Source organism: Arachis stenosperma, chromosome 6, assembly GCF_014773155.1.
Source record: "Arachis stenosperma cultivar V10309 chromosome 6, arast.V10309.gnm1.PFL2, whole genome shotgun sequence".
In the NCBI taxonomy this organism is placed as follows: Eukaryota; Viridiplantae; Streptophyta; class Magnoliopsida; order Fabales; family Fabaceae; genus Arachis; species Arachis stenosperma.
In genome coordinates, this window is record NC_080382.1 from 128,984,692 (window position 1) to 129,009,260 (window position 24,569).

Here is a 24,569-nt window from a genome sequence, read left to right on the forward strand (position 1 = left end):
TGTTGTCTCCTACTTACCTTTGGCTAGTCCTTCTCCCTCTCGATCTTGTTCTGATGGATATCTTATCCGCCTTGTCAGTTTCGGCAAGCTCCTCCTTCTGAGATATGTAATTGTTGCTTCATCATCACAAGTCATCTAACTCAACCTTTCAATTGAACTTAGGAAGCCAATTCAAAATTTAGTAATTGTTGATGTACATGCTAAGGAATATAGGATTCAGAGATCATTATTCGAGGAAATATGAACCAAATGTAGCCAAAAGTCTGGTCTGTGTAGCCAGAAAAGTCAGGTGTTACTATCTCAACATAATATCAAAAACTCAATGTGAAGGAGTAATATTTTTATTGAGGCCCTTATTCAAAAGCACAGATTTAGATCATTATTCACTCTAATCCTGGCCTTCACTTGACACAGGCCGGATTGGCATACCACATAGGAAATCTTATTGACAAATATGATAGTTATACCACAATAATATAGATTTCCAACATGAATGAATCTGAAATTCTGAATACAAAATCATTTTAACATGTGAATACATTTAAATAAAAGAAAAATACACTAGTAACATTTCTACATCTTCTCAAAGCAAACAATAGCCGGTACATATACAAAGCACTTTCCTCAAGATGTGGTGGAAAAGGTAACAAAGGAATACAGTCAACAATTTCTCGAGCAAACTTCTACTTCTACCTGATTGGTGCATCTAAAATGGAATCAGGGAACACTGAATATACTCACTCATTTGTCGGGCAACCCAGAGGAAGAACAAAAAGAAACAAAAAACGCAAAAAATAATGTAACATAAAAATGTTAGTTAACTTCAGTGGTTCTATCCTTGCATAGCATATGCCACTCCTGTAGCACTGCTGCCTGAAGAGCATGATGCTCAGCTTCCTCGGCGGTTAACTTCGACAGCGTTGAAGGTCCCTTCTTTTTGTCATCATCCTCGCCATCTTTCTTTTCTTTCCTGTCATCATCTTCGCTCTCCTCATCATCAGATTTTGCAGTCTTTCGTGGTTGGGCCGCCTTCAACAATGCTAACCTTTCCATTGATATCCTAAGCCTCTCAGCAGCAGCTGCTTTCACTTCATCTTCAGGCATATACTCCACGCCCCCATCTGTAAGATCATCCAACCAGCCCTGAAGATCTGATCCAATCTCCTTGGTGATAGATGAATCTGATGCTCGCACAACAAACTTGCACAGCATTGTTGTTGTCTCGTCACCCAAGTCGACATTTCTACTCACTTCACTGGCACCAAAAATCATCATGCCCAAGAAGCCACCGTGCCATGTTTTAGCAAAATAACACAACTATGCCAGCAAAAGAGAAACAGGATAAAAGGGTCAGTAAAATTATAGAATGAATGATGCAATGTCTAACAACTCAATGTATATAATCCCCATTGTACCATTGCTTCATCCTATTTGTTGTTCTGTTACTTTGGGTATATATTTACGGTACCCATCGAAGTAGAAACACACTAGTAATACATGATACTAAGAGGACTATGTGATACTGAAGGATATTCAGGGAAGGAAAATAATGAACATGCTTTGAATATTCCAAATAGATGATGATGACAATGAGTGATGACAAGTAAAAAATTCACACCTCAAACCCTGCTACTGTGCGGATAATATGAGAACAAACTTTGTGGAATGGCTTAGAAGATAAGGATTTCAGTCCACTTAAGAAGGGAGAAGTGCCATACTGCTGGGCAGCAGTTGCCTTAAAGCCACTTCCTTCGTATGTATATGTACCGGTGTATTCTACGATAGCTGGCAAACTGGGCCACAGTCGGAAAAACTCGACAGGCGATATTTGATGGGGCAAAAGCATCTCAGTCAATGGAATTTTATAAGGAAGACATCTCAAAATCACAGGTTCGCCTAATTCAGGTCTCAAACTTCTCTTCTGTCTCATGATTTGAGGATCCTCTTCGGCATAGTCACCTTCATAGTCACCGACAGCACCACTACCATAGAAAGGATAATACAAAACTTGAACCCACAGGGCACATCTTTCAAAATGGGAAACACCAACTGTCACACTGCACAGTACTGGATCCTGAATTGGGAACAATAAAATGAGGACCACAGATTAAGAAACTATAGCAAATAGAATATTAAAGAAAAGAAAACAAAGCTTGTAAAATTCAATTGTTAGATGCATTTATGTAGATGAACATCAAACTTGATCTATAGCAAAATTTACATAATGTCCTTCAAACTTTCTATTCCCAAATAAATGGGCAATACAGCAATAGTTTTTTGTTCATGATCAACATGCGCTTCTATATATAAAACTATGAATTGTGAGAAAGGATAGAAGGAAAGAACAACTGAAGCAAATATAATAAATCATCTTTAAAGAGAGAAATGCTAAACAATTACTTCTAGGACAGTAGCATTTTCAAATGTATATTATATGTTTATTCTTGTTTTCACATTATTTTTAAATGTTCAGGATTATTCCATTTTCACCTTTTGTAGAATCCAAGAAATGACACTTTTATCATAAAAAAAAAAGAATCCTTCTAGCTTTTGCAAAAAGAAACCAGTAAATAAAAACAACTTCATTTCAGGTTTTGGTTTCTACAAAAATTAATCAAATTATTTTTTAAAAAAAAGTTGCATATAATATAATATTTAACCGAAAAGAACTTAAAGGAAAGCTCAAATATTTGGTCCAATATAGGTGCTTGGTATCTCAATGATTAGACTACAAAACTCAAACTGCTTGAATTGTGCGGAGGAAACCTATCATACGACCAGATAGTAGCATCATTGTCACCCTTTTCCTTGTTCAGAGTCCTTCTTTAAGGGTTTCGCTAACCAATGCCTTTAGCCATTGGGACACTATGTATGGTTTCTAATTATGGAGAAAGTGTTGAAGCTTTCAACGCATTAGAAACAAATTGTTTCTTGGGTTTGTTCTTCGTTAAAAAATTTCTACCATATTTACCATGGAAACCTTAAATAAATAAACTGGTTAGCAAAACCTATTATTTGAATGTCATGCATGCCTCTGTACTGTAATCGATCACATAATTTTGTCCAATACATCCTTCCATGCTGTATTATCCAATCAATTTTATAACATACATCTTAATGTCTTTATGTGTCCTTTTTATTAATCATGACAGTCAGCTGCACTGCAGGTAACAATTTATCACCTGAAGTTTTTTAAACCAATATTTTTTTTTCTGGGCGAATCCAAGTAAAGCCAGTGCCTCAAGTTTGGAAAACAATTGTGGCCGGCCATGTTCTCATAAGTCCAAAAATTCAGGCAATTCAGAAGTGTGGTTGGACTAGCACAAAGGTCAAAGGATGTAAATCCTTTCAACAATAAAAATAGTTCAATCTCATCTAGCCTTGCCATTTGACACTTCAGCCTAAATCCAATACAAGCATGAGATACTCAAAGTAGAGATGTACCTATCTAAGCTTGCCAGACATGTAACAAAAGATGGAAAAGCAGCCAAGATGCAAATGCAAACTAGCAAAATATCAAACTGGAGTGAATATGCAATTTAGAGGAGAAGCAACCTGTGAAACAAGATTACGCAACTGCCGCACTGCTTGAGAAGAACCATCCATATAATACAATGCACCTGACAATCCCACACGTACATCCACCCGATTTAATTCAAGTTCAGTTAAGTTTAAGACCTGAAGCATTTCCATTGAGATGACAATGAGAAACACTTGGGGGTTAGATCTTTTAAGGAAAAAATTGAGAGCCAAAACCAAAAAATATTATTCTTCAATATAATTTAGAGGTGAAAGAAATAAGCATTTCTAACATGAAATTAACGAGGAAGTCTACTTTAATTTTTCAGGTACTGGATAATGGTAGGCATAATTAACATCAGTATTTCTACCAAGAAACCATTAATCCAAATTTAGGAACCTAATGCATGACAAGATGTGATACTTAACATATTTATTAAAAAAAAAATTGTATTGTACTGTTCACCAGAATAGTATCCACACTAAAGTAACTTCCTCACCAATATATCAAAAGATTAGCATTCACAAAATAACACCAAAGATAAACTCCGAAACTTTGCCTATATCATAGTGATACAAAACAGTAGTATGTAAAATCAAATGTGCCGTGTAAAGTGAATCTTCGTAAAATATATTTAATTAATATATTAGCTTCAGATCAATTGATAACAACTGTCAAACCACTAATCCTTTTTTACAGGGAAACAATATGACCACTACTATGTACTCTATGCAAGTACATCTTATGATATACAGAGTATCTAACATTATACCTTAGAATATTAAGGAGTATTAGAGTTGATCTTTAGGATTGGTTTTCATATTTCCTTGTATTTCATGGTTTTTACATTTGGATAGAATTAGAATTCTAGTGCTATTAGAAATAGAGTTTAGTGTTTTCTATTCTGTCTCAATACAATACATCAAAACAATTATATCATGTGAAGCCATTATTTTTTGCTTTTCTTAATTGAGAAAGAAAGAAATAGATTGAAGCCTTATTAACCTAAAGAAATAAATTGAGGCTTTATTAACCTTTAAATGCAGAGTAATCCTCCCATCACTTGAATCTGTTAAATGATAACCTTCAACATAGCAGGGATCACTGCTTCCAGTCAAAGTAATTGCAGTTGGAGGAACCTTCAGTAAAGTAGAATCAAACCCTTTCGTGAGGAAAAGGGTTAATTCACTGGGGTCAGGTCTCCACACCTCTAAAATAGCCTTGTGAACCAATCCTTCCAACTTTCTATCTTGAGCAGCAGATGCTTCATAAAACTGAACAGTCAACTTGTGGTGGCTAAATGGGTAGTCACCTCTAGCAGCTGTAACACCTGCCCACCTGGAAAAACAACAAGACAATCAAACTAAGTCATCACAGCCGCACAATGAATTAAAATTTATTATTTAACAAAGAACATAAAAATCAAAATGGTCATTAAATTCCAATATATTCTGAAATAGGAAGAAACTGGCAAGAATCTTTTCTAAAACCAATACCAATTACAATTAGAAAATTCCATGATTTTAAAAAGTTGGACTGATGGATTACTCAAACACTACAGTAACAATGACTGCAGATACAAAGGTAAACTTGAACACAAATTCACACCTAGAATCTGGATGACTTGAAGCATATTTGATTTTTTGCAATATAAAACGGCATTGATGCTTGCTGACAGAATCAGCTGAAGCATGGCTCCTATACTCTTCAAGTTCTTTGGTAAGTAACTGCCCAGCCCTAGGATGGCGTGATCCCAACCGCTGAGCAGATATTAGAACTGCTTGTACATCTTGAATTCTATTGGTTGCTTCAGCAGTTGAATCAACATTGAATAGAACTTTGTGAATATTTGATATAATGACATTAAGAGGATCATCTGGATCATCTGCTAGGAGTGGATCCAGTCCCTCTATATCTATGTGCTCTGTAATAGCCCAAATAAGACGGGCCAATATTCTTGGGGTAGTCACCTGTTACATTCAAAACATTAACCATCCAACTGTGGAAACCAGATTTATGCATGACTATAAAAGAGATCATGAAATTTCACGTGTTTCAAGGGGCTCAAGTCAGGTATAGTTGAAAAAGGTGTGTATTTTCTCAGTATTACCAGTTCCGCTAGAGAACCAATTTTTTCTTTTTCCTGCCAACAATCAACCAACATTTCTTTCCCTCTTCAAAAATTTTTTTTCTCTCTACAAGAAAAAATGTGGTCTCGGCTTGGATTATTTCTGCTCAAGAAAAATAACTGAAGCATCATATCATACTAAACAATCCTATTAGTCGATACAACAAAACAAAAACATTTACAACATCGTGTAACAGCAAAGCATATTTATTAAATAAAGCCACAGAGATTCATTATTAGTTACTTACTGAATTATATTTCACCTACAAGAGAGTTCATGCTCTGATGCAAAAATTACATTATGGAAGACATTTTAAACCAAACATTTTTTCTGATGAAATTCATGAAAAACAGAGTAAGAACTTATTATCATCAACTAGCAAATTCAGTATCAAGTTCAGGGGTAAAAGGACAGATATAAAAGAGAGGGATGAAAAGCTTTAGGGGAATTACACAGAGGAAAAATGGAGATTTGTTATTATCATCAGTCTTCTGTAAAATATTCTAATACCTGTAATAATCATCATTTGGATGGTATAAGCTACATGCATGCAATTGTCAAAATAAGGAATCTTTATAGATTCCGGTGCTGCTGAAGTTAAGGTATAAAATTTTAAGTACCTCGCGCAAGTCCTTCACAAGTTCACGTTGCAAGTTTTGCAATCTAGTCTCATTCAAAATTTGGTCTTGAGAAGCTCCATCTTTGACTCTTTTTACACCACCCCTTGTGTCATAAATGCAACATAATCTAACAAGCAACTTCAAGTAGCAGTCAATGGCATAGGTTCGGCCATCACAATCCCATTTAACACAAGGCCGACAAACTTCCACCACTTCTAAAGCAGGTTCCGTCCAATTTAATGCACCATAGCCAGTTCCATATGCCAAAGCTCCAATAACCCTGCTCTCCATTCCCGTGTTATTTTGTTCAGGCAAAGGCAGGGACAGCTGAAAGCAACTTTCCACTAGTGATGCAACTAACTCCTCCCTAAATATGCTTTTACTTGTAATACTGTTAAGATCGTCACTGACTCTGGCATCCTCAAAAAGAGAAGCAATATCAGTTCCAGCCAGAGGTTTCTGCCCTCTTCGGACACTTTCCTTGGCAAATAGGTCAACACAAAGAGCTGTTCTACATATACATGCCAAAGCATGCATCCGATCTGATTCTGCCCTCAAGTTTCTCACCATCAAAAGTAGCCTCTTGAACAGTGACACCTACCAGCAGCCATTTATAGGTAATAAGCATTGCTATGTGAAGCACAACAAACTGTGACATCAAACATAGCTATATTTATATTATATAGTATAATGCAAGATAATATCCAAAACAAAGCACATTTTAAACACTAAAAAGCATAAGATTAATATCAGGAACCATAAGCCTAGTATAGCCACGACAATACTTATATCAATTATGACCAATATCACATTAATATTAGGCTTTCTACCATAAGCATCCATAACTAGTAAAATCATGAGGCTATTCACAATTCATAGGTAAAAATCCGTTAAGCCAAATCAATTAGACAATTAAAAGGGGCATCACCTGCATGTGAAGATCAAGGAGATGAAGATTGGTAACAACTGCCCTAACAATACTCTCTCTAGCAGAGGCAAACTCCTGCCTGTCCCACAGCGTTAGGATTGCGATAATAGACTGCGAGGCCCATTCTGTCTTCCCTCCAGGTACGTCAGCCAGATACAGCATATTGATCCCAACCTCGTAAATCAAAGCAGGCTCCAATGACGAAACCAAGAATGGTGCCAAGTGTGTAACGACATCCGAAACACCCACCAATTTCTCAGCATTGGAATCAATCTGATCGCTGCTGCCACCACTAGCCCCTCTGGAGGCCTTTGACAGCTTCCGAATAACCTCGACGCTGCCAGAAGCCACAGCCTTAACCGAATACACAATGGGGAGCACTGTGGACCGGAAATTCTCCACCGGAAGGATCAAGGACCTCGCCATGAGCGCCCTTCGTTTCTTCCAGACAAAATCAACCATGGAGGACACCCAAGTAGACCTGATCGCGAGGGAATTCTCGCTGTCAACAAGCTTGTCGCCAGCGAGGCGACTCATCCGCTTGGAGCTGAATTCGGAGAAGAGGCGGCCGACAGAGTCAAAGGCGACCTTGGAAACGACGTCAGCCCGGTCGAGCATGTTGGCGCCGATCCGGGTCCACCAGGCGGACACCCTGTCGAGGAGTCCAACGTTGTTTTCGCAGAGGATAACGAGGTCGTCGCGGGCGAGGACGCAGCCGAGGGTCTCTGTGACGGAGAATCGGAGATTGTCGCTTGGGGAATCGAAGCATTCGGAGATCTCCTTATTGCAATCGGCGATGAGGCGAGCGAGGCGGTAGGAAGGGATGGCGGCGAGGATAGAGACGGCAGCGGCGGTGACGTCAGGATCAGGGAAGCGGAAGTCAGCACGGATGCCGGAGCAGACGGTTTCCCAGAGGTCGGGAGTGAGGCGAGTGGAGCGGATGAGGTCGAAGGCGAGCTTCTTGCAGACGGCGGAGGCAGGGGCGGCGACGATCTCCTCGACTGCGGTTTTTGCTATGACGGCGATGTCACGGCCGGCGGCGGACTGCTGAAGAGCCTGGAGGAGGGCTCCGGACTGGCGGAGGGCGTCGTTGGAGCGGAGGTCCGCCTGGATCTGGGCGAACAGGATGTCCATGACCGCTGGACGGTTAAGAAATTGAGGGGCTCAGATCCAAAGATGAATTGGGTAGTGTTGGGGTTTAGGATTAGGGAGTGAAATGGAATATCATTTTCTCTGTGAGAATCGGGAGTAAGAAGGTTGTGAGATTCTCTGGAAGTAGAAGGTTAAAGGAGTTATATAATGGTTTGGTTTGGTTGAGTTGGTAATTATAGTAATTGGTTAGTGTTGGAGTGTGAAGAGGCTCAAAAGAATTTGTTGAAGCTTGAATTCACCGTGTCGGACTGGAATTTGAACACAGAATCGGAGATGAACTCTGGGAAAGGGAGTGACCCAGGGTGGTGGACGTTGCAAACTGTATAGTTAAAACTTACAAGTGTGCTCACTGCTCAAAACTAACAATTTGTGTGTCCATTATTACTATTTTTTTTTAGTTTGAGGGATAAATTTTTTTTGTAACAAATATTTAAGAAATAAAAATACTTTCCATCCAAAAATTTATTTACTGTCAGGCGCCACTTATAACAAATTTTTAAACGCAAATCTTCTCTAATTCATTCTTCTTCAACATAAACGTTCCTTTTCTTTTCTGATTTATCTGTATTTTTATCTGATTAGTATCTCTTTTTTCTCAATTTTTTTTATTTTTTTGTATTCTTCTTAAATTTCGATCTATATTTTCTTTTAAACCGAACCGTATAATTAAAATCGTTTAGATTTTACGTGTTTTAAAATAATAAATGACTCAAACTCAAATCAATTGAATCACTTGAACAAGAACAATTTGGATTATTTTTTTGAATCGAATTAAGTGTACGAGGTTTAGATCGTTCTTAATTTTATTTAATTTTATTCTTTAACAATTTGAATTGAATAGAATGAAATAGAATCTAATGCAATTCAATAAAGAGATAATAAATAATTTTATTTTTCTTCACCAAAAATCAGTATTGTTTATGAATTTAAATTTGAATAGAATGCATGTGTTTCTGAATTTATAGAATGCACAATTTTTAATTCATTTGTTATTACACAATGGTGTCGTTATAATTATATTTCGGTTCATTTGTAGTCCAAGTGTGTTGTCGATAAATAATTTGTCCCAAAGATTGGGATGACTTTTAAGACAAATTGAATGTAATCTAATGCCATTAAATAAAGTGATAATTAATAATTTCATTATTCTTTACTAAAATATGTATTGTTTATGAATTTGAATGTGGATAAAATGTCGGAGTTTCTAAATTTATATAATGCACAATTTTCGGTTCATTTGTTATTACACAATGGTGTTGTTATAATCATATTTCGGTTCATTTGAAATTTATGTGTATTGTCAATAAACAATTTATTTCAAAGATTGGGATAACTTTCAAGACACTTAATGAAAATGAGGATTAATTTCTTATTTGTGTTATGTTTTATTGAATAGCCACTTTTTAATTTAGAATAAATATTTGCTGATATTGGAATTTGATAAATTCATTTAATCTTATTCAGTGTGAACCTAAATTCATTCAAATTAATGTGATCTTAATACAGTTCAAATATTTTCAATAAATAAATAAAAAAAGATATATATATATATATATATATATATATATATATATATATATATATATGTAAAGAGTCAAAGAAGTGTTTACTTTTTTATAATTCTTTATAAAATAGTGTTCAAAAATGTTAATAGAAATTAATTACAATTTAAAAGATTAAATATATTTACTTTCTATATCTCCATATGATAATTTATAGAAAAGACTTGAGAGGACAACGAATGACTTTGAGATTCTTATGCCGTAAAATCTTTCTATGACTTTGTCTCTCAATTTATTTATGTTGTCCAAGAGAATAGTTGGACTATATTCATGCCAGAAAGCATCAATTTGTTCCTACAATTGAAAGAAATTTATTAATATGTATTAGGATAAAGTACTAAATTTGTCTCATACGTTTGGGCGTAATTTTGTTTTGGTACTTAAGGTTTAAAGTGTTCTATTTAAATCCAAAAAAATTTCATTTAGCTTCAATGTAGTCCTACCATGAGATCAAAATTCAATGATTAACGAAATATCCTATATGACAGCAGGTACAAGAATAATGATAATTTGGAGAACAAGTACAAGTTCTAGAGGCATAAAGTCAACCGTGTATGCATCAATATATTTATTTATCATTTATCTTACGATTTAAATGAAATATTTTATATAAAACTAAAAAGAATGATAAATAAATGTATTGATACATCCACGGTTAATTTTGTGCCTCTAGATCTTGTATTTGTTCTCCAAATTATTGATCATGTTATTGTACTACTGTCATGTAGGACATTTCGTTAATCATTTAACTTTGACCTCATGGTGGAACTACATTGAAGTTAAATGAAACTTTTTTAGATTCAAATAGGACACTTTAAACCTTAATGACCGAAACAAGATTACGCCCAAACGTAGAGGACCAATTTCGTACTTTACCCTATGTATTAATTTAGAAGTAGAGGATCAACTATGTTTAATGATACTTATCTGTAAGGAATAAAAAATTTGATCAATACTTAACAATAATATCAAGTGAATTTCAGTTAATTCACAAATGAATCGAAATTAGTTCAGATTTGAACAAGTAGTCAAAAAGACTCAATCATCAACAAAAACACATTGAATTCATTTTTGGATCCACATGAACCTCAAGTAAACTAAGAAATGAAGCGAAATTATTTAATGATGGCACAAGAGAAAATTAAGAAATAAAAAATTTGGTCAATACTTAACCGCAGTATCAAATGAATTTCAGTTGATTCACAAATGAACTGAAATTAGTTCAGATTTAAACAAATAGTCAAAAAGACTCACTCATCAACAAAAATATATTGAATTCATTTCTAAATCCAAATAAACCTCAAATATTGAGTTTTTATGTTTATTGAAATATGCTTTTATATTTTTTAATAAAAGCTCTCTCTCTTTCTATATATATATATATAATTTGCAATTGAGAATTTTTGTGTTTTCTATAATGAAATATTTGTATTCTTTATTATTGAAATTTTTATGTTTTTAATATTTTTTTAATTCTAAAGACAATTTTTACAACAAAAGTTTAAAATAATACAGAAATTTTTTTAGAAAACACAAAAGTTTTAGATGAAGTTATAGAATTTGTGTTTTTAAACTTTGATAAATTTTAAAGGTAAAATTCTTCTAACAAATGCCGTAAAAAATATAAATTTTTAAGAGAAACATTAAAATTATAGATGAAAATATAAAAAATTTGCATTTTTTGTTTTATTATTTTTTCCCTCCTCCTTTTGTCCTATTTCTGTTTTTTTCATTTTTTCCATAAGAGATATGAAGAAGGAGAAAAAAGAAAAAAGAAATTACAGAAAAAGAACAAGAATTAGAAGGGGAAGAAAAACGTAACAAGAATTAAGAATGTGATGTATACATAGCATACGTATATACATACAGTGATAGTGAAACCCTAACAGGCAACACACTTTCCCTTATTGAATTAATCTATACATGCTTTGACGCACTCATTCTCCCCCAACTGCGCGCACACTGCTGCCTCGCCCCTCACTCCCTCCCTCCCTCCCTCCCTCCGACCACCGTCACTCCGTTTCTCGGCGTCAGCCTCTTTCTCCCATCGTCTCCCCGTCAGTGCGTCTCAATCACTGTTATAGAGTCGCTTTAGTTGTTCAACACATGTTTTGAATTAGCTTTGCGGATTTTAAATTGTTTACTGTTTTCTCGTTTCAATGAGATTAACTTGTTTTACACTTCTGAATCTGCAATCACTTGTGTTGCTCTCTTTAATGATTTGGTTATTATATGAAGTGACATTGTGGTTCTGATGGTGAATCTTTCGCAATTGTTGTGTCCTCAATTAATTATGGTTTTATTCGTTTTGGGTGAACAATTGAATTATTAGTAGTTTTACTTCTGTAATAATGCTGAGAAAGATTTTCATGGATAGACAGAGCTGAATTTCATGGCGTTGCTTGTACTTTTGTGTTTACCTGTCTTATTTATTTTGTATTTGGGGATTAGGGCAAGTTTTCAATCATGGCATCATCGATAACCCGTGAGTGGGTGGGACTGAAAACATTTGCGCCGGCAACTCAGACAAAATTGGTTGAACTGTTGGGAAGACTAGAGGAGAAGGTTCAACTTTTTGCTTTCTGATGTCCAATTCACATATGCAAAGCATATGCAAGCATCATATTTATTTATTATTTGGTATATGAATTCCTTGTTTTGAAATTAGTTTCTTGTTTTACTCTATATGTTGGCATAGAACGTGGACAAGTTAACAATACTTGTGATGGGGAAAAGTGGTGTTGGAAAATCATCGACCGTGAATTCAATTATAGGAGAAAGAGCTGTTACCATTAATCCCTTTCAGGTACATGTTTCTTTCCTCCTAAGGATAGATGAGTTAATTTCTAAATGCTGACATCAAATGGGGTGCTCTTTTCTTGGTTTGGAAGTCGGAAGGACTAAGACCTGCAATGGTGTCACGCACAAGGACAGGATTTACAATAAACATCATTGACACTCCTGGTCTCATAGAAGGGGGATATATCAATGATCAGGCCTTGGAGATTATCAAACAGTATGTTATTGTTTGAAGCATGTTTCTGGATCATATTTCTTATCCCTTCTTTTCCTTGGATTGATCTTTGGTGTTTGGACTTATGATGCTTGCTTGTGTAGTTTCCTTCTGAACAAGACCATAGACATTCTGCTTTATGTGGACCGTTTGGATACCTATAGAGTGGATAGCCTTGATAAGCTGGTTGTCAGAGCTATTACTGATAGTTTTGGCAAAGAAATATGGAAGAGGGCTTTGATAGTTCTTACACATGCTCAGCTTTCACCCCCTGATGGAATACCTTATGACGAATTCGTTTCAAAAAGATCGGAGGCACTTCTAAAAGTTGTTCGCCAGGGTGCTCGATTGAGGAAAGATGACCCAGTGGTAAATGTTGCACATTTTCAACCACAAAATGCACCAATTGTTTGCTTTCCCATTGGAATTTGTGTAAAAACATGAGCCCATAATGGTTATGGCTGTTACCTCTGGGTAAGGATGGGCCCAAGGTCATGTTATGACATACTAGGGCCATCCTTTCTCTCGATATAAATTGTGTTCTGAAAATTGGCTCGTTGGGTAAAGACTGTATGCTTAGGATCCATTGGAACTCTTTGAAAATCTATTTTGTAAGCTATTCAATGTGGGCCCAAGTCTATGTTCCATTTGGTCTATCTTGTATTATACTGTGGAACTCCATCATGTCATCATGTGAATCTTTTTTCCGTTTTTCAATTGATTGACTATGTTGCCTTTCTCTTATCCCCCCCCCCCCCCCCCCTTCTTCAATCCATGCTTAACCATTTGCTATAGTTTTAGTTATATTGCATGCAGAATCTTTATACATTCTGGATGTTTAACATATGAGTTTCTTGTCTCCTCTCATAGGTTTCTAGCATTCACTTTGTTTTGGTTGAGAACAGTGGGAGATGTAACAAGAATGAAAGCGATGAGAAGGTTGGCACTTGTCATGTTCCCTTCAGTTAATTGATCATTGGACCTTTCCCTTGTTTTTGGCTGAGTAGCTGACCTATGGTATTTTTTTATGATAGGTTCTTCCAAATGGGACAGCTTGGATTCCTAATCTGGTCGAAAAAATCACAGAAGTTACAACAAGGAGCAACAAGTCTATTTATGTTGACAAGAAGTTGATTGAAGGGCCAAACCCTAATCAGAGGGGAAAGATCTTTATTCCCATCTTATTTGCACTTCAGGTAAGCTTTAAACATTGAAAGATATTTATTGTAGCTTGTCTGCTCTAGATTTTTCTTTCAGTGCAAACCATATGCACTTCCGATGGCCATATACAAGAAGGGAAAAGTTTCTGTTCCTTTTGTTGAATATCTATTTATTTCAAGAGTTTTATAAATCCAAACGGATCCTTACTTGTATATTTGTTCACCTGTACACAGTATTTCTTTGTGATTAAACCTATTGAACGCGCAATCAAGAATGACGTTGCGAATGAGGCCAAGCCGTTGTGGGCAATTAGGGAAGCTAAACGCAGGTTCTAATTGGCAATTTTCATGGGATGGCACGTTCTAACTTTGTAGAGCATAGCTGGTATCAGTTGTTCTATATATATTATCTAGCTGAAGTAGGCACCCTTGTAATGCTGTGAGGCTCAGAATATTTTGTACACTCAAGATTTTGTATTTTGGTTTGCATTTTACACCTACCCGTTTTTACTCTCTTCATTCCAATTTACAATAGTATGAGTAGCATGATACCTTAAAGGCTTAAAAAAGATTATGGTTGTAGCATGATGACAGAGATAACACAACACGTCCACACAATTTTGAACAAAATGATTTTGGAAGAAGGGAAGAGATTGGAATATACTGCAATATCTTTCAGTAACACACATCAATATCACTCTGCAGCTAAGAACTTTATATTTTCCTTAGTTGTGTTGTGGCAGAGGAATGAATTCCTTTAGCCCTCCTTCATGGCACAACAATTCAGAGGAGGGGTGGAAATAGAATAGAAAGATTAAAAGATTACAGTGGGTTCAAGATAGAAATGAAATGATGAGGCTAGTTGAGGATCATTTTTCTGATTTATTCACAAAATCAGAAAAAAGGGAACATTGAGAAATGTACTAAGAATATTCTCTTTTTGGAAGGCAGAAGCCCCAGCTGCGTGATCCTGGAACTTTTGGGAGGAGGAAGGGAATGCCTTGCGTCTTTTGGGAAGAACAAAGTAAGAAGACATGTAATAGTAGCTGTTCTTTGTCTTGTTAGATAGTGTTGTCATTAGTTCTAGGCCTTCTAGTTTCTGAGTTTTTGATATATGTGTTTGCTGAATTTCATCCATGTTTGCATTGTTTTACAGCAATAATCGAAAAAAGATCCTATAAACTACCCCACCAGTTTAACAAATGTCAAAAATAAAAGTATTTGATTCACTAACAATATAAAACTTTTTCACACATAAGGAAATAGTGAATAAAAATTAGTGCACAAGCAACCAATACTATTTTAGTGATACTACATCAAACAACTTCAGCTACACGAGGGACTTGCTCACTATCAATGACTATTTCCGCTGAATTTCTTGCTTCTATGGCAACATTAACCCCTCTCATGCTCCTTGACTGTACTTTAGAATAGATCCCAACACAATGTGTTGTTATCCATCTCCTTATTCTCCATAACTGAGTCAATGCATCTCTCATGTATTTTACCAAGTTCTCAACATTCTTTAAAGTTAAACAAAGCATGATATACAATAGTGCCAAAATAGCAATACTGCCACAAATGCAAAATAGGCCAAGGAAAGGCTGATAACCTAATGGTGAACTTTCTTTTGCTTTTTTATCTGAAAGAGAGCAATGTGAATTGGACAGCATATCCTTTTCAAGTTGCTCTGTTTCTCCATTCTCTATAACACTTAGCAATGCCTCGGATATATCCCTAGCCAAAGAGGAGCCCCTTTGAAACACCTGATGTATCAACAACAAAATTGTATAAAACTTTGTCAGATCATTGTTTTTCGTCCCCCCTAGATATCTAGCACACGTGTTGTTACTTGAACATAAAGTTTGGTAGAAGTGAAAATAAAATGAGTGAATAATGTCTCAAATATAAACCATTCTATTTTGGTAATGACTTGATATCCAATTAAATCCCAAAGTGATTTCTGAGATCAACAGCATGTAATAAAATTTTTGAGACTGACAGCATGTACTAAGACAATCTATGAGATCTCAATTACACTAATCATATCTTTGAGATGACAAAAGTGTACCATGTTAAGACCCTAACGACATGATGAGTCACTTGATGAAAATGGACGACTAACATGATGCATTTTTGGACCTAACTAGTATAATTAGGGTCTAGGAGACTATTTTAATGCACGTAGATAATCTCATAAATCACTTTGGGGTTTAACTATTTGATATACTAATAGTAGAAATTTATGCATAATATTGAATTTTTCTTAGAGGGAAAACATTTATGTTAGTTCCGTTTACTTATTCATTTTCACCTCTACCAAAACAGTGTTGCTATTGAATATGAGATTAGGAACCCACAAAACCAAAGCCACCAAGCCTAAAGGTGCTCCCTGCTTGGACGAAGCCTTCACATGAGTACTTTGCGAGAAAGACTTTGGCATGAGGGGCGACAAAGAAAGCTGCTTCAATCTCATTATTCTTAAATGCTGCAGGGTAACCATTAATGGAATTTATTCTTCTAATGTTCTCAGGTTTGAATTTTAGTATGTCAATCAAATACCTCACAATAAATGAATTCTCATCACAACCAACTGGAGCATTTCTCTTCTGAAGGGTCTGAATATCAACCACTGAAGGTTCAAGTTGCGATACAGTCATCATCGATGTTAGACTCGCTGTGAAGCTACTGGTTACAATTAGGATAACAAATAACCATGGTGCCAACACAGTTCGAGCCAATGGTCTTCTTATTGGTTCTCCTGCTTATCAGAAAATAAGCTACGATTAGTGTCAAATTCTTGTTTAGGAAATATTAATCACTCTTCTAGTTTAGGTGAACACTACACATGAAGCCATGGATATTTCTACAAACATTCTAACAAATATGAATTGCTATATTAAATATTTTGCTTCACCAATTTTGAGGCTTTTTGAAAAAATTTCTATGGTAAAACATCCAAAAGACTTCCATATTAGTTTTTTTAGAGTAAAGGATCGTTTTTGTCTCCAATGTTTCGGGTAAATCCTATTTATGTCCCTAACGTTTAAATCGTCCTATTTGTATCCGTAACGTTTGTAAAAGTGATTCAATGTTATCCTGGCGTCAATTACACATGATGAACGTTTTAATTTGAGTTTTAAAAATCTCTTCTTGAAGTTAGAATACAAATGTTTGGGATAGAATCGATGATCCACTCCGAAAAATAACTCATCAAAAGTTGAAACTAATTCCTAACAGGATTCACTTTTCTAAGGATATAATTGAATCTAAACACAAATAGTGGGTATAATATTAAAATCGAACACATCCAAGTGAGACCTAATTGAGAATGAATACATCCAAGTAAGAATAATTGAAAAATATAATCTGATTTGTTAGTATAATTGATAGTAGGATAACATTGAATCACTTTTATAAACGTTAGGAATACAAATAAGACGATTTAAACGTTAGGGACACAAATAGGACTTACCTCAAACGTTGGGGACAAAAACGATAATTTACTTTTTTTTTTATTACGGATTTAAATTTTGTTTAAGGATTTTTGTTTGGCTAATGAGTTGCTAACTCGATGCATATATAAGACGAGATTCAAATCCCTAACACTTGTTTAAGCGAACGAGTGAACTAATCATTCAACCAACCCAGGTTGGTTAATACTATGATATTAATGGACTAACTAAAACATATTACTATCAATACAAACCATATTTATAACAAAATTGCATCAAAATGGGTGTGACATTATCAATTTTGGAGTGATGTGATCCAAATGAACTTTCATGAGAGAGAACTTACTATGTGCAAGGAATATTACAGTGACTAAAAACCAAAGCATCGCCCCCAGCCCTTGTAGTTCTTCATTTTCTTCGCGTTCAATCAACCAAATGACAAATCCAACCAAAACGTGCATTGCTGCCATCATCAACCACATCTCTTTTGTGAATGCATCCATAAACATCCATGTTTGTTTTGATTTATTTGGCTTCTCAACGACCACCATGTTAAGTCCAGAGTCAATATATGGTTGTGAGAACTCAACTAAATGATATCTATATGCCAATATTGATATATCTCCAACTGCAGCATCTAATGTCTACATTAGAAATAATAAAAGCAACCTTAAAAAAAAAATTGAGAGCATAATATTTGTACGACTTAATTGGCATTCAAAAATACAATTATGTACACTCAAAATCAGTCATCATTGTTTAACTCATTTTTAATCTATATTTTTTGTTTCAAAAAATGAGTGACTGATTTAGTGATTGATTTTTGTTATACACGTAACACAATTGTTTTTCAATATATATATTTTACAAAAATAGAGACCAAAAATTAAAGAAGAAAAAGGGACTAAAATCAAAACATGTAATTATAAGGATCAAGCTTAATTTTTACAAATGCATTAATAATCATATTACCTTATTGTTAACTTGATTAACCATTTCATCATAGGAGCCATTGAAGGGAACAAAATCATAGTGCAAGTGATATGGAAGATTCTTAATAGCTGCTTTGAAGACATTGATTGAAAAACCAGTTATGGAAGTTGCATGCTTGCTGTCACCATAGGTGACATTCACAAACTGAGCAAAGGCATCATTTGCAGGTACTCCTATTTTAAGTGGCATTTCCTCATTACTATTGGTCCATCCCCTTGGAACTGAGTGTAAATCTCCAGGCCAATAAATATTACTCAAAACAACTCCATCATAACCGTTAGATTTATTTACCTCCATTTTCTCATGTTCAACAAAGTTCTTGGAAAAACCATGTGTTGGAGACCAAACTGCCATTTCTCTATAGCTTTTTCCTATCACATTAATTATGGTGAAGGTTGAAGATTGATGTAAATTTTCATCAAGGAATTCTTTCATGTTGAACTTTCCTTGTGACTTGTTTGTAATCTTAGCAATAGCAATAGCTGCATCATAAGCTCGAAGTGCGAAAACACTTGGAGTATTGTTCTCTTCTTCTTCAGGGTACTCTTGAGCAAACCTTGTTCGAAATCTGAACCCGAACTTTCTATATGGTTTGGTAGTTTCCAAAAAATGTGTTTTGAATCCAATAACACCTTGCATGGTAGAGATAACTGAAGAGTTAACCGAATCAAGAAGGGAAGCAACTTCGTTCGGGATGATCCATACATATCCTTTCTCCATCAAACCCATTTGTTTTGCTTTCTTGCAAAGCACGCTAGCCAACTCTAAAGAAGAGTGCACAATCAAGAAGACCCTGTTACTCTTCTTCTTGAGTTGGTTAAGCTCATTTTCGATTCTAGATTGCAAAGACAAGGAAGGCAATGCTAACTGGTTAACGATCTCAGATCCAACATGGCGAAGAGAATTGGAGAGGGAAATTAGTACCCCTGGATCATAAGAAAACCTGCTATTAACTTCATATATTGTTGTCACCTTTTTCCACTTGAAGTGTCCTACAATGGCTGCAAGGCATTGCATCTGAATGTTGATATCATCTCCGAGTTGGATTAGTTGTGGGAATGGAGAAGAGGGTAACTCTGTGATGGGTGCATACGAAGATAGAGATAATATAGGGGTGTTTTTTGTGGCGTTATTAATTTCAGTTGCCAAAGATGCTTCGCTCTGTGTTATTGTTCCTACGATGGCTAGCAACTGCTTCTTCTGTGCAAGATCCATGGCTATATTTATCGAAACGGATTTGGATTCCTTAAAGCGAGAAAGTTGGTAAAGTGGTAGAGTAAAGAGTGAATCACTATCTTAATTTAAGAGTGATTAACTCCACATTTTACGACTTTATCAATTTTCTCACTTTAGAGAATCTTAATCCGAAACAAAACACAGTCAATCAGTAATGAGGCCGAGAAATGGAGGTGAATATAATCGTTTGTACTTCCTAGTTCCTACCAAATAACCATGAACTTCAAAGTAATAGTGAAACAGAGAGGTTGTAGAAGAAACAAGGTATAACATGCTTTTTACTATGAGAAAAGTACATTAATCCTAAAAGTCTAGAAGAACTTCTAATTGAGTATGGTCAAATTAATAAAAAAAGAAAGGAAAAGTATAGTAGACAATGAAAATACTAAACAATGTGAATAATGAATATATCGAATATTTAATTTATTAGGTATGCGGATGGTTATCTAATATTAAGTTTTAGGTGAATAATTTAAAAGTGTAGTGTGTTTTTACTTTATTTAACTAAACTTAGAACTTATTGTTCATGTTTACAAAAACTTAGCTAGAAGTCCAAAAAGAAATTGTGTATTTACGTTCAAAAGATTTTTGTGATTATATGAGTAAAAATTTTGTGTTTGGGTAAAATAATTCCTGTATTTTTTTTTTTCTGTGTTTTTCTTTAAAAAATTTATAGTTTATCCAAAAAGAATTTCTGTATTTAGATAAAAACAATTATGAATTTTTGTGTATATTTTTCTTAAAAATTTTGTATATTTATCTTTCAAAATTAAAGTATTTAGCATACAAAATTTATGTGCTTAAGCAAAAAAAAAAAAAATTGTATTTTCCTTTTTTTCTTAAAAAGTTTATATGATTATCATCAAAAAGTTTGTTTTTATCCTTACAAAATTTCTGTATTTATTATAAAAATTTTTATGTATTTTTTACTACGTTTCTGTTAGATAATTTGTGTATTTACTATTTAAAAGATTTTCCTGTTTACGTCATAAAATATATGCGTTTAGCATAAAAAAAATTATGTTTTGGTAAAAAAAAAAATTGTATTTTCTTCTATATTTCTCTTCAAAATTTGTGTTATCCTTAAAACATTTTGTATTTTGGTAAAAAAAAATTTATTTTTCATTTCAGTTTAAAAAAATTATATGTTTATCTTGAAAAGATTTTATTTTAGCGTAAAAGATTATATTTAGGTCAAACAAAATTGTGTGTCTTCTTTTATTTCATATTTTTTAATGTGTATTTATGCATTAAAAATTTTTTTTCTGTTTAACCTCACAAAATTTCTGTTTGTTGTCAATAAATTTCTTTTTTTATTCGATTATTTTTCTTTGTCATCTTTTTTTATGTTTCTCTTTTTTACTATTCTTCCTTTTTCATAAAAATTTTATAGAAGTAAAAAGAAACACAAAGAAAACGCATAAGAAGAAGGAAATAAAAAGAAAGTCACTCCAAATTAAAAAAAAAACATAAAAAGACGACAACACAAGAGATGAAGAAAAGGAGGAATATAAAAAAAATAAAGAAGAAAATTAAAAGAAAAAAAGGAGAAAAAGTAGATACAGAAAACGCAAATATTAAAAACTAAATGTGTAAGTATAAAAAGGGAAAAAACACATATAAAAGTGTTTAATTAATCTTAGTTACAAAATTAATTACCGATATTTTTGTAAATCAATTGTACTAGTTTAGAGCTAATATATATATATATATATATATATATATATATATATATATATATATATATCCAATTTTCCACAACTTATACAATTTTAATTTCAAATCTAAAAATTAAATACCTCTCGAAATCTAAAAGACAATTACCCACATCAATATATTTTAATTTTTACATATTTAAGTATTAAAAGAACGGATTAGGACTCTCAATCATCAAGAAAACTATACTTTTGTAAATGGAATAGCATTAACTTTAACAAGTAAATATTATTTGTAAACCACCTATTTATTAGTTTTTACAAGATTATAAAATTGAAAAAAAAAATACATGCACAGTCCTCCAAATGTAAACAGCATTTGACACATGCACAACGTCTCTTCAACCATTTATCATTGTTCATCTTTGAAGAGTCACGAGCATATTGTCAACGTAATAATTATCATTTTGGATACTAAAGAAGGAAGCAAAAATTACCGCTAACAACTGTTTGAGCCGAATTCCCGCGGGAATTTTGCACCTCCAAGTGGAGTTTAGTTCTACTGAATCTGTTGAAGTCTCTGATGGCAATTTCCATGGCTATCTTCTGCTGCATACCCATTAGTGAATCCAAATCAAGCACTGAACCTATGCTCTTATTAGTGGCCCTTGGTCGTGGGGTAGTTAAGCAGTGTCCCCTTTTTGATGACCATGCTATTAGTAGTAGTAATAACTTCAAGGCAAGGAAGAGTGATATGGAAGAACAACTTCTTCCCATTATTAGAGGAATTTATGTCTACTGTCTAGCAATACCTAAAGATAATTATTATAAATGTAGTTATGACCATGATTTTGCATTGTGTGTGTGTATTAATAAGCCAAACCTTTCTTTGTTTTGACTTGCTCAACTTTTTTTTTTTTTTTTTTTTTGGCTGATATTATGAATGATATCTGACCTGAAAAGTTCACTCTGGATTTATTATTCTTGCCTCTCGAATTTACCATGCTTCATAGCATATGATTATGATTGGTACTTTGAAATAAAATGAAAAATATTTAGGTAGTTTTACCACTTATCTAAAGGCTTCGAGAGACACGTCACTTCCGGAATAGTATGCACATCAGTGTCGAACTCGTGTTTTTTTGTGAATATAGAAGAGGTAATATTAATTATTAATATTCCATAAATCTCCATTATACACATTGTACAAATATTATATACTTTTCCAAACATTAAATACTAAATAGGAACTCAAATCATCTCTCTCTTCTCCATTAGGAGAAACTAACTTTAATCCCTAATCCCACTTAATTAATTAATTAAAATACTTAAAATTAATGTAATAAATTTTTTTCAATAATTATAAATTTAAAAATAATTCACTATTAAAATATATTAATATTAAATAAATTTATATATAACATAATACACAATATATAATTCGAGATTACACTAATTAAAGTTTTCAACAGCTAATTTTGCAACGACTTGTTTTTACAACTAATTAAAGTTTTCAACGGCTAATTTTGCAACGACTTGTACAACTGCTAATTTTAATAATGTAGTTAGCATTTTAAATTTTAAAAATAAAAATAACCAACCTAACTAAAAATTATTTTGTAAAGTGTAAAAATTAAATATATTTTTTAATGTAAGTAAATTTAATTAATTATAATTTAATATTAATTATGATATAAATAATTAATATAAATTATTAATTAAATAAAAATTTAATTATTTAATCTAATTAATTATTATAATTATTAATAAATTAATTATAATTTTATTACTTAATTAATTATTATTTAAATAATTAATATAAATTATTAATTAAATAAAAAATAATTATTTAATATAATTAATTATTATAATTATTACAAAATTAATTATTATTTAGTTATTTAATTAATTAAAATTTTATATAATTATTTATTTTATATAATTATAGGACAATGGGAGTCCCTTTCTTGATCCATGAGAAAGTATTTTTTTCAACTCACTCCAATGGTTAGTTCCTATTTTTACTGACGTACACAGTAATAGGAAGTAGGAACTCCAAAAAAGCAACTATTGGAGTTGCTCTAAGACCATCTCCAGTAGGGAACTCATCCCAATTCCTGTTTATGGCCCACCTATCATAAAAAGTAATTCCACATCAGCTTTTGCGTCATAAACAGTAAATAGGAACTCAAAGCATCTCTCTTCTTCATTAGGAGGAACTAACTTTGATCCCACTTAATTAATTAATTAAAATACTTGTAATTAATGTAATTAATTTTTTTAATAATATAATTTAAATATTTAAATTTAAAAATAATTCACTATTAAAAGATATTAATATTAAATAAATTCATATATAACAATAATACACAATAGATGAATTCGGGTTACACTAATTTGTAAAATTACTTAATACAAAGAAAAACATAATTAAACTCTATAGTTGACGACAAGCATTGTGAAATTGCCAAAACTTTGATTTTGTAAACTTAGAAGAAGATGAAGAAGAGTTGTAGAGAGTGTGAGAATACAAGTGTATCTAAGTGGTATATATAGAGTAACAAAATATTAATTTATTAATAATAACGGTAACATAGTAACAACTAGTTTCTAACGACTATTTTTACAACGGCTAGTTTTACAACGACTAAATTAATATAATAATATAAATATAAATAATATTTAATATTAATTATGATATAAATAATTAATATAAATTATTAATTAAATAAATATTTAATTATTTAATTTATTTAATTATTATAATTATTATTAAATTAATTATAATTTAATTACTTAATTAATTATTATTTAAATAATTAATATAAATTATTAATTAAATAAAAATATAATTATTTAATATAATTAATTATTATTAAATTAATTATTATTTAATTATTTAATATACCTATTTAGCTAATTAACATTATATATAATTATTTATTTTCTAACTAACTTGCCAAATGGCAAGTTTTGATTGTTTCATTGGAGTCCCTATCCAGAGGGACTCCCGCTCCTTGGAATTCGTGTGGGAACTCCCTTTCTTTCCACTCCAACGCATAAGCCTTCTTTCCTTCTGACACAATAGGAACTGGGCTTCATTTTTTTCTCCCGTTGGAGATGCTCTAAAGTCCTGTCTATACTTT

At 33.1% G+C, this 24,569-nt stretch overlaps 3 protein-coding genes across 4 annotated transcripts; 1 reads left to right on the forward strand and 2 right to left on the reverse strand.

Annotated features, from left to right (window-relative positions):
- Window positions 1-18: 18 nt before the first annotated feature.
- Window positions 19-8,702, reverse strand: LOC130933545 (protein TPLATE). Its single transcript, XM_057863175.1, has 7 exons — window positions 7,198-8,702; window positions 6,270-6,866; window positions 5,129-5,490; window positions 4,555-4,858; window positions 3,556-3,678; window positions 1,619-2,074; window positions 19-1,317 (listed from the first exon to the last, which is right to left on the reverse strand). Exons 1-7 carry the CDS (start codon window positions 8,329-8,331, stop codon window positions 814-816), a joined length of 3,480 nt encoding a protein of 1,159 aa, XP_057719158.1. The 5' UTR covers window positions 8,332-8,702; the 3' UTR covers window positions 19-813.
- A 3,079-nt stretch (window positions 8,703-11,781) lies between these two features.
- Window positions 11,782-15,236, forward strand: LOC130936423 (translocase of chloroplast 34-like). 2 transcript variants are annotated; one of them, XM_057866489.1, is made up of 8 exons: window positions 11,782-11,968; window positions 12,363-12,476; window positions 12,610-12,717; window positions 12,803-12,927; window positions 13,029-13,293; window positions 13,795-13,863; window positions 13,959-14,120; window positions 14,319-15,236. In XM_057866489.1, the coding sequence occupies exons 2-8, from the start codon at window positions 12,378-12,380 to the stop codon at window positions 14,418-14,420; spliced, it is 930 nt and encodes a 309-aa protein (XP_057722472.1). In that variant the 5' UTR covers window positions 11,782-11,968; window positions 12,363-12,377; the 3' UTR covers window positions 14,421-15,236. The 2 variants fall into 2 exon arrangements, with proteins under 2 accessions (XP_057722472.1, XP_057722471.1); XM_057866488.1 differs by having other exon boundaries at window positions 11,814-11,972.
- A 91-nt stretch (window positions 15,237-15,327) lies between these two features.
- LOC130936422 (glutamate receptor 2.8-like) lies at window positions 15,328-22,221 on the reverse strand. Its single transcript, XM_057866487.1, has 5 exons — window positions 21,921-22,221; window positions 18,512-19,749; window positions 17,886-18,183; window positions 16,445-16,845; window positions 15,328-15,850 (listed from the first exon to the last, which is right to left on the reverse strand). The coding sequence occupies exons 1-5, from the start codon at window positions 22,198-22,200 to the stop codon at window positions 15,401-15,403; spliced, it is 2,667 nt and encodes an 888-aa protein (XP_057722470.1). The 5' UTR covers window positions 22,201-22,221; the 3' UTR covers window positions 15,328-15,400.
- Between the last annotated feature and the right edge of the window lie 2,348 nt (window positions 22,222-24,569).

Bases quoted from the DNA above. Each gene is read 5' to 3' on its own strand.
- LOC130933545 (XM_057863175.1), bottom strand. From the start codon at position 8,331: ATGGACATCCTGTTCGCCCAGATCCAGGCGGACCTCCGCTCCAACGAC. The intron at 6,867-7,197 runs GTGATGCCCCTT...GGCTGCTGGTAG, and splicing joins TCCTTGATCTTCACATGCAG to GTGTCACTGTTCAAGAGGCT. The intron at 5,491-6,269 runs GTACTTAAAATT...TGAATGTAACAG, and splicing joins TTGTGAAGGACTTGCGCGAG to GTGACTACCCCAAGAATATT.
- LOC130936423 (XM_057866489.1), top strand. From the start codon at position 12,378: ATGGCATCATCGATAACCCGTGAGTGGGTGGGACTGAAAACATTTGCG. The intron at 12,477-12,609 runs GTTCAACTTTTT...ATGTTGGCATAG, and splicing joins TGGGAAGACTAGAGGAGAAG to AACGTGGACAAGTTAACAAT. The intron at 13,864-13,958 runs GTTGGCACTTGT...TTTTTATGATAG, and splicing joins AGAATGAAAGCGATGAGAAG to GTTCTTCCAAATGGGACAGC.
- LOC130936422 (XM_057866487.1), bottom strand. From the start codon at position 22,200: ATGGGAAGAAGTTGTTCTTCCATATCACTCTTCCTTGCCTTGAAGTTA. The intron at 16,846-17,885 runs GTAAGTTCTCTC...TCTGATAAGCAG, and splicing joins TGTAATATTCCTTGCACATA to GAGAACCAATAAGAAGACCA. The intron at 15,851-16,444 runs GTGGGTTCCTAA...TTGATACATCAG, and splicing joins GGCTTGGTGGCTTTGGTTTT to GTGTTTCAAAGGGGCTCCTC.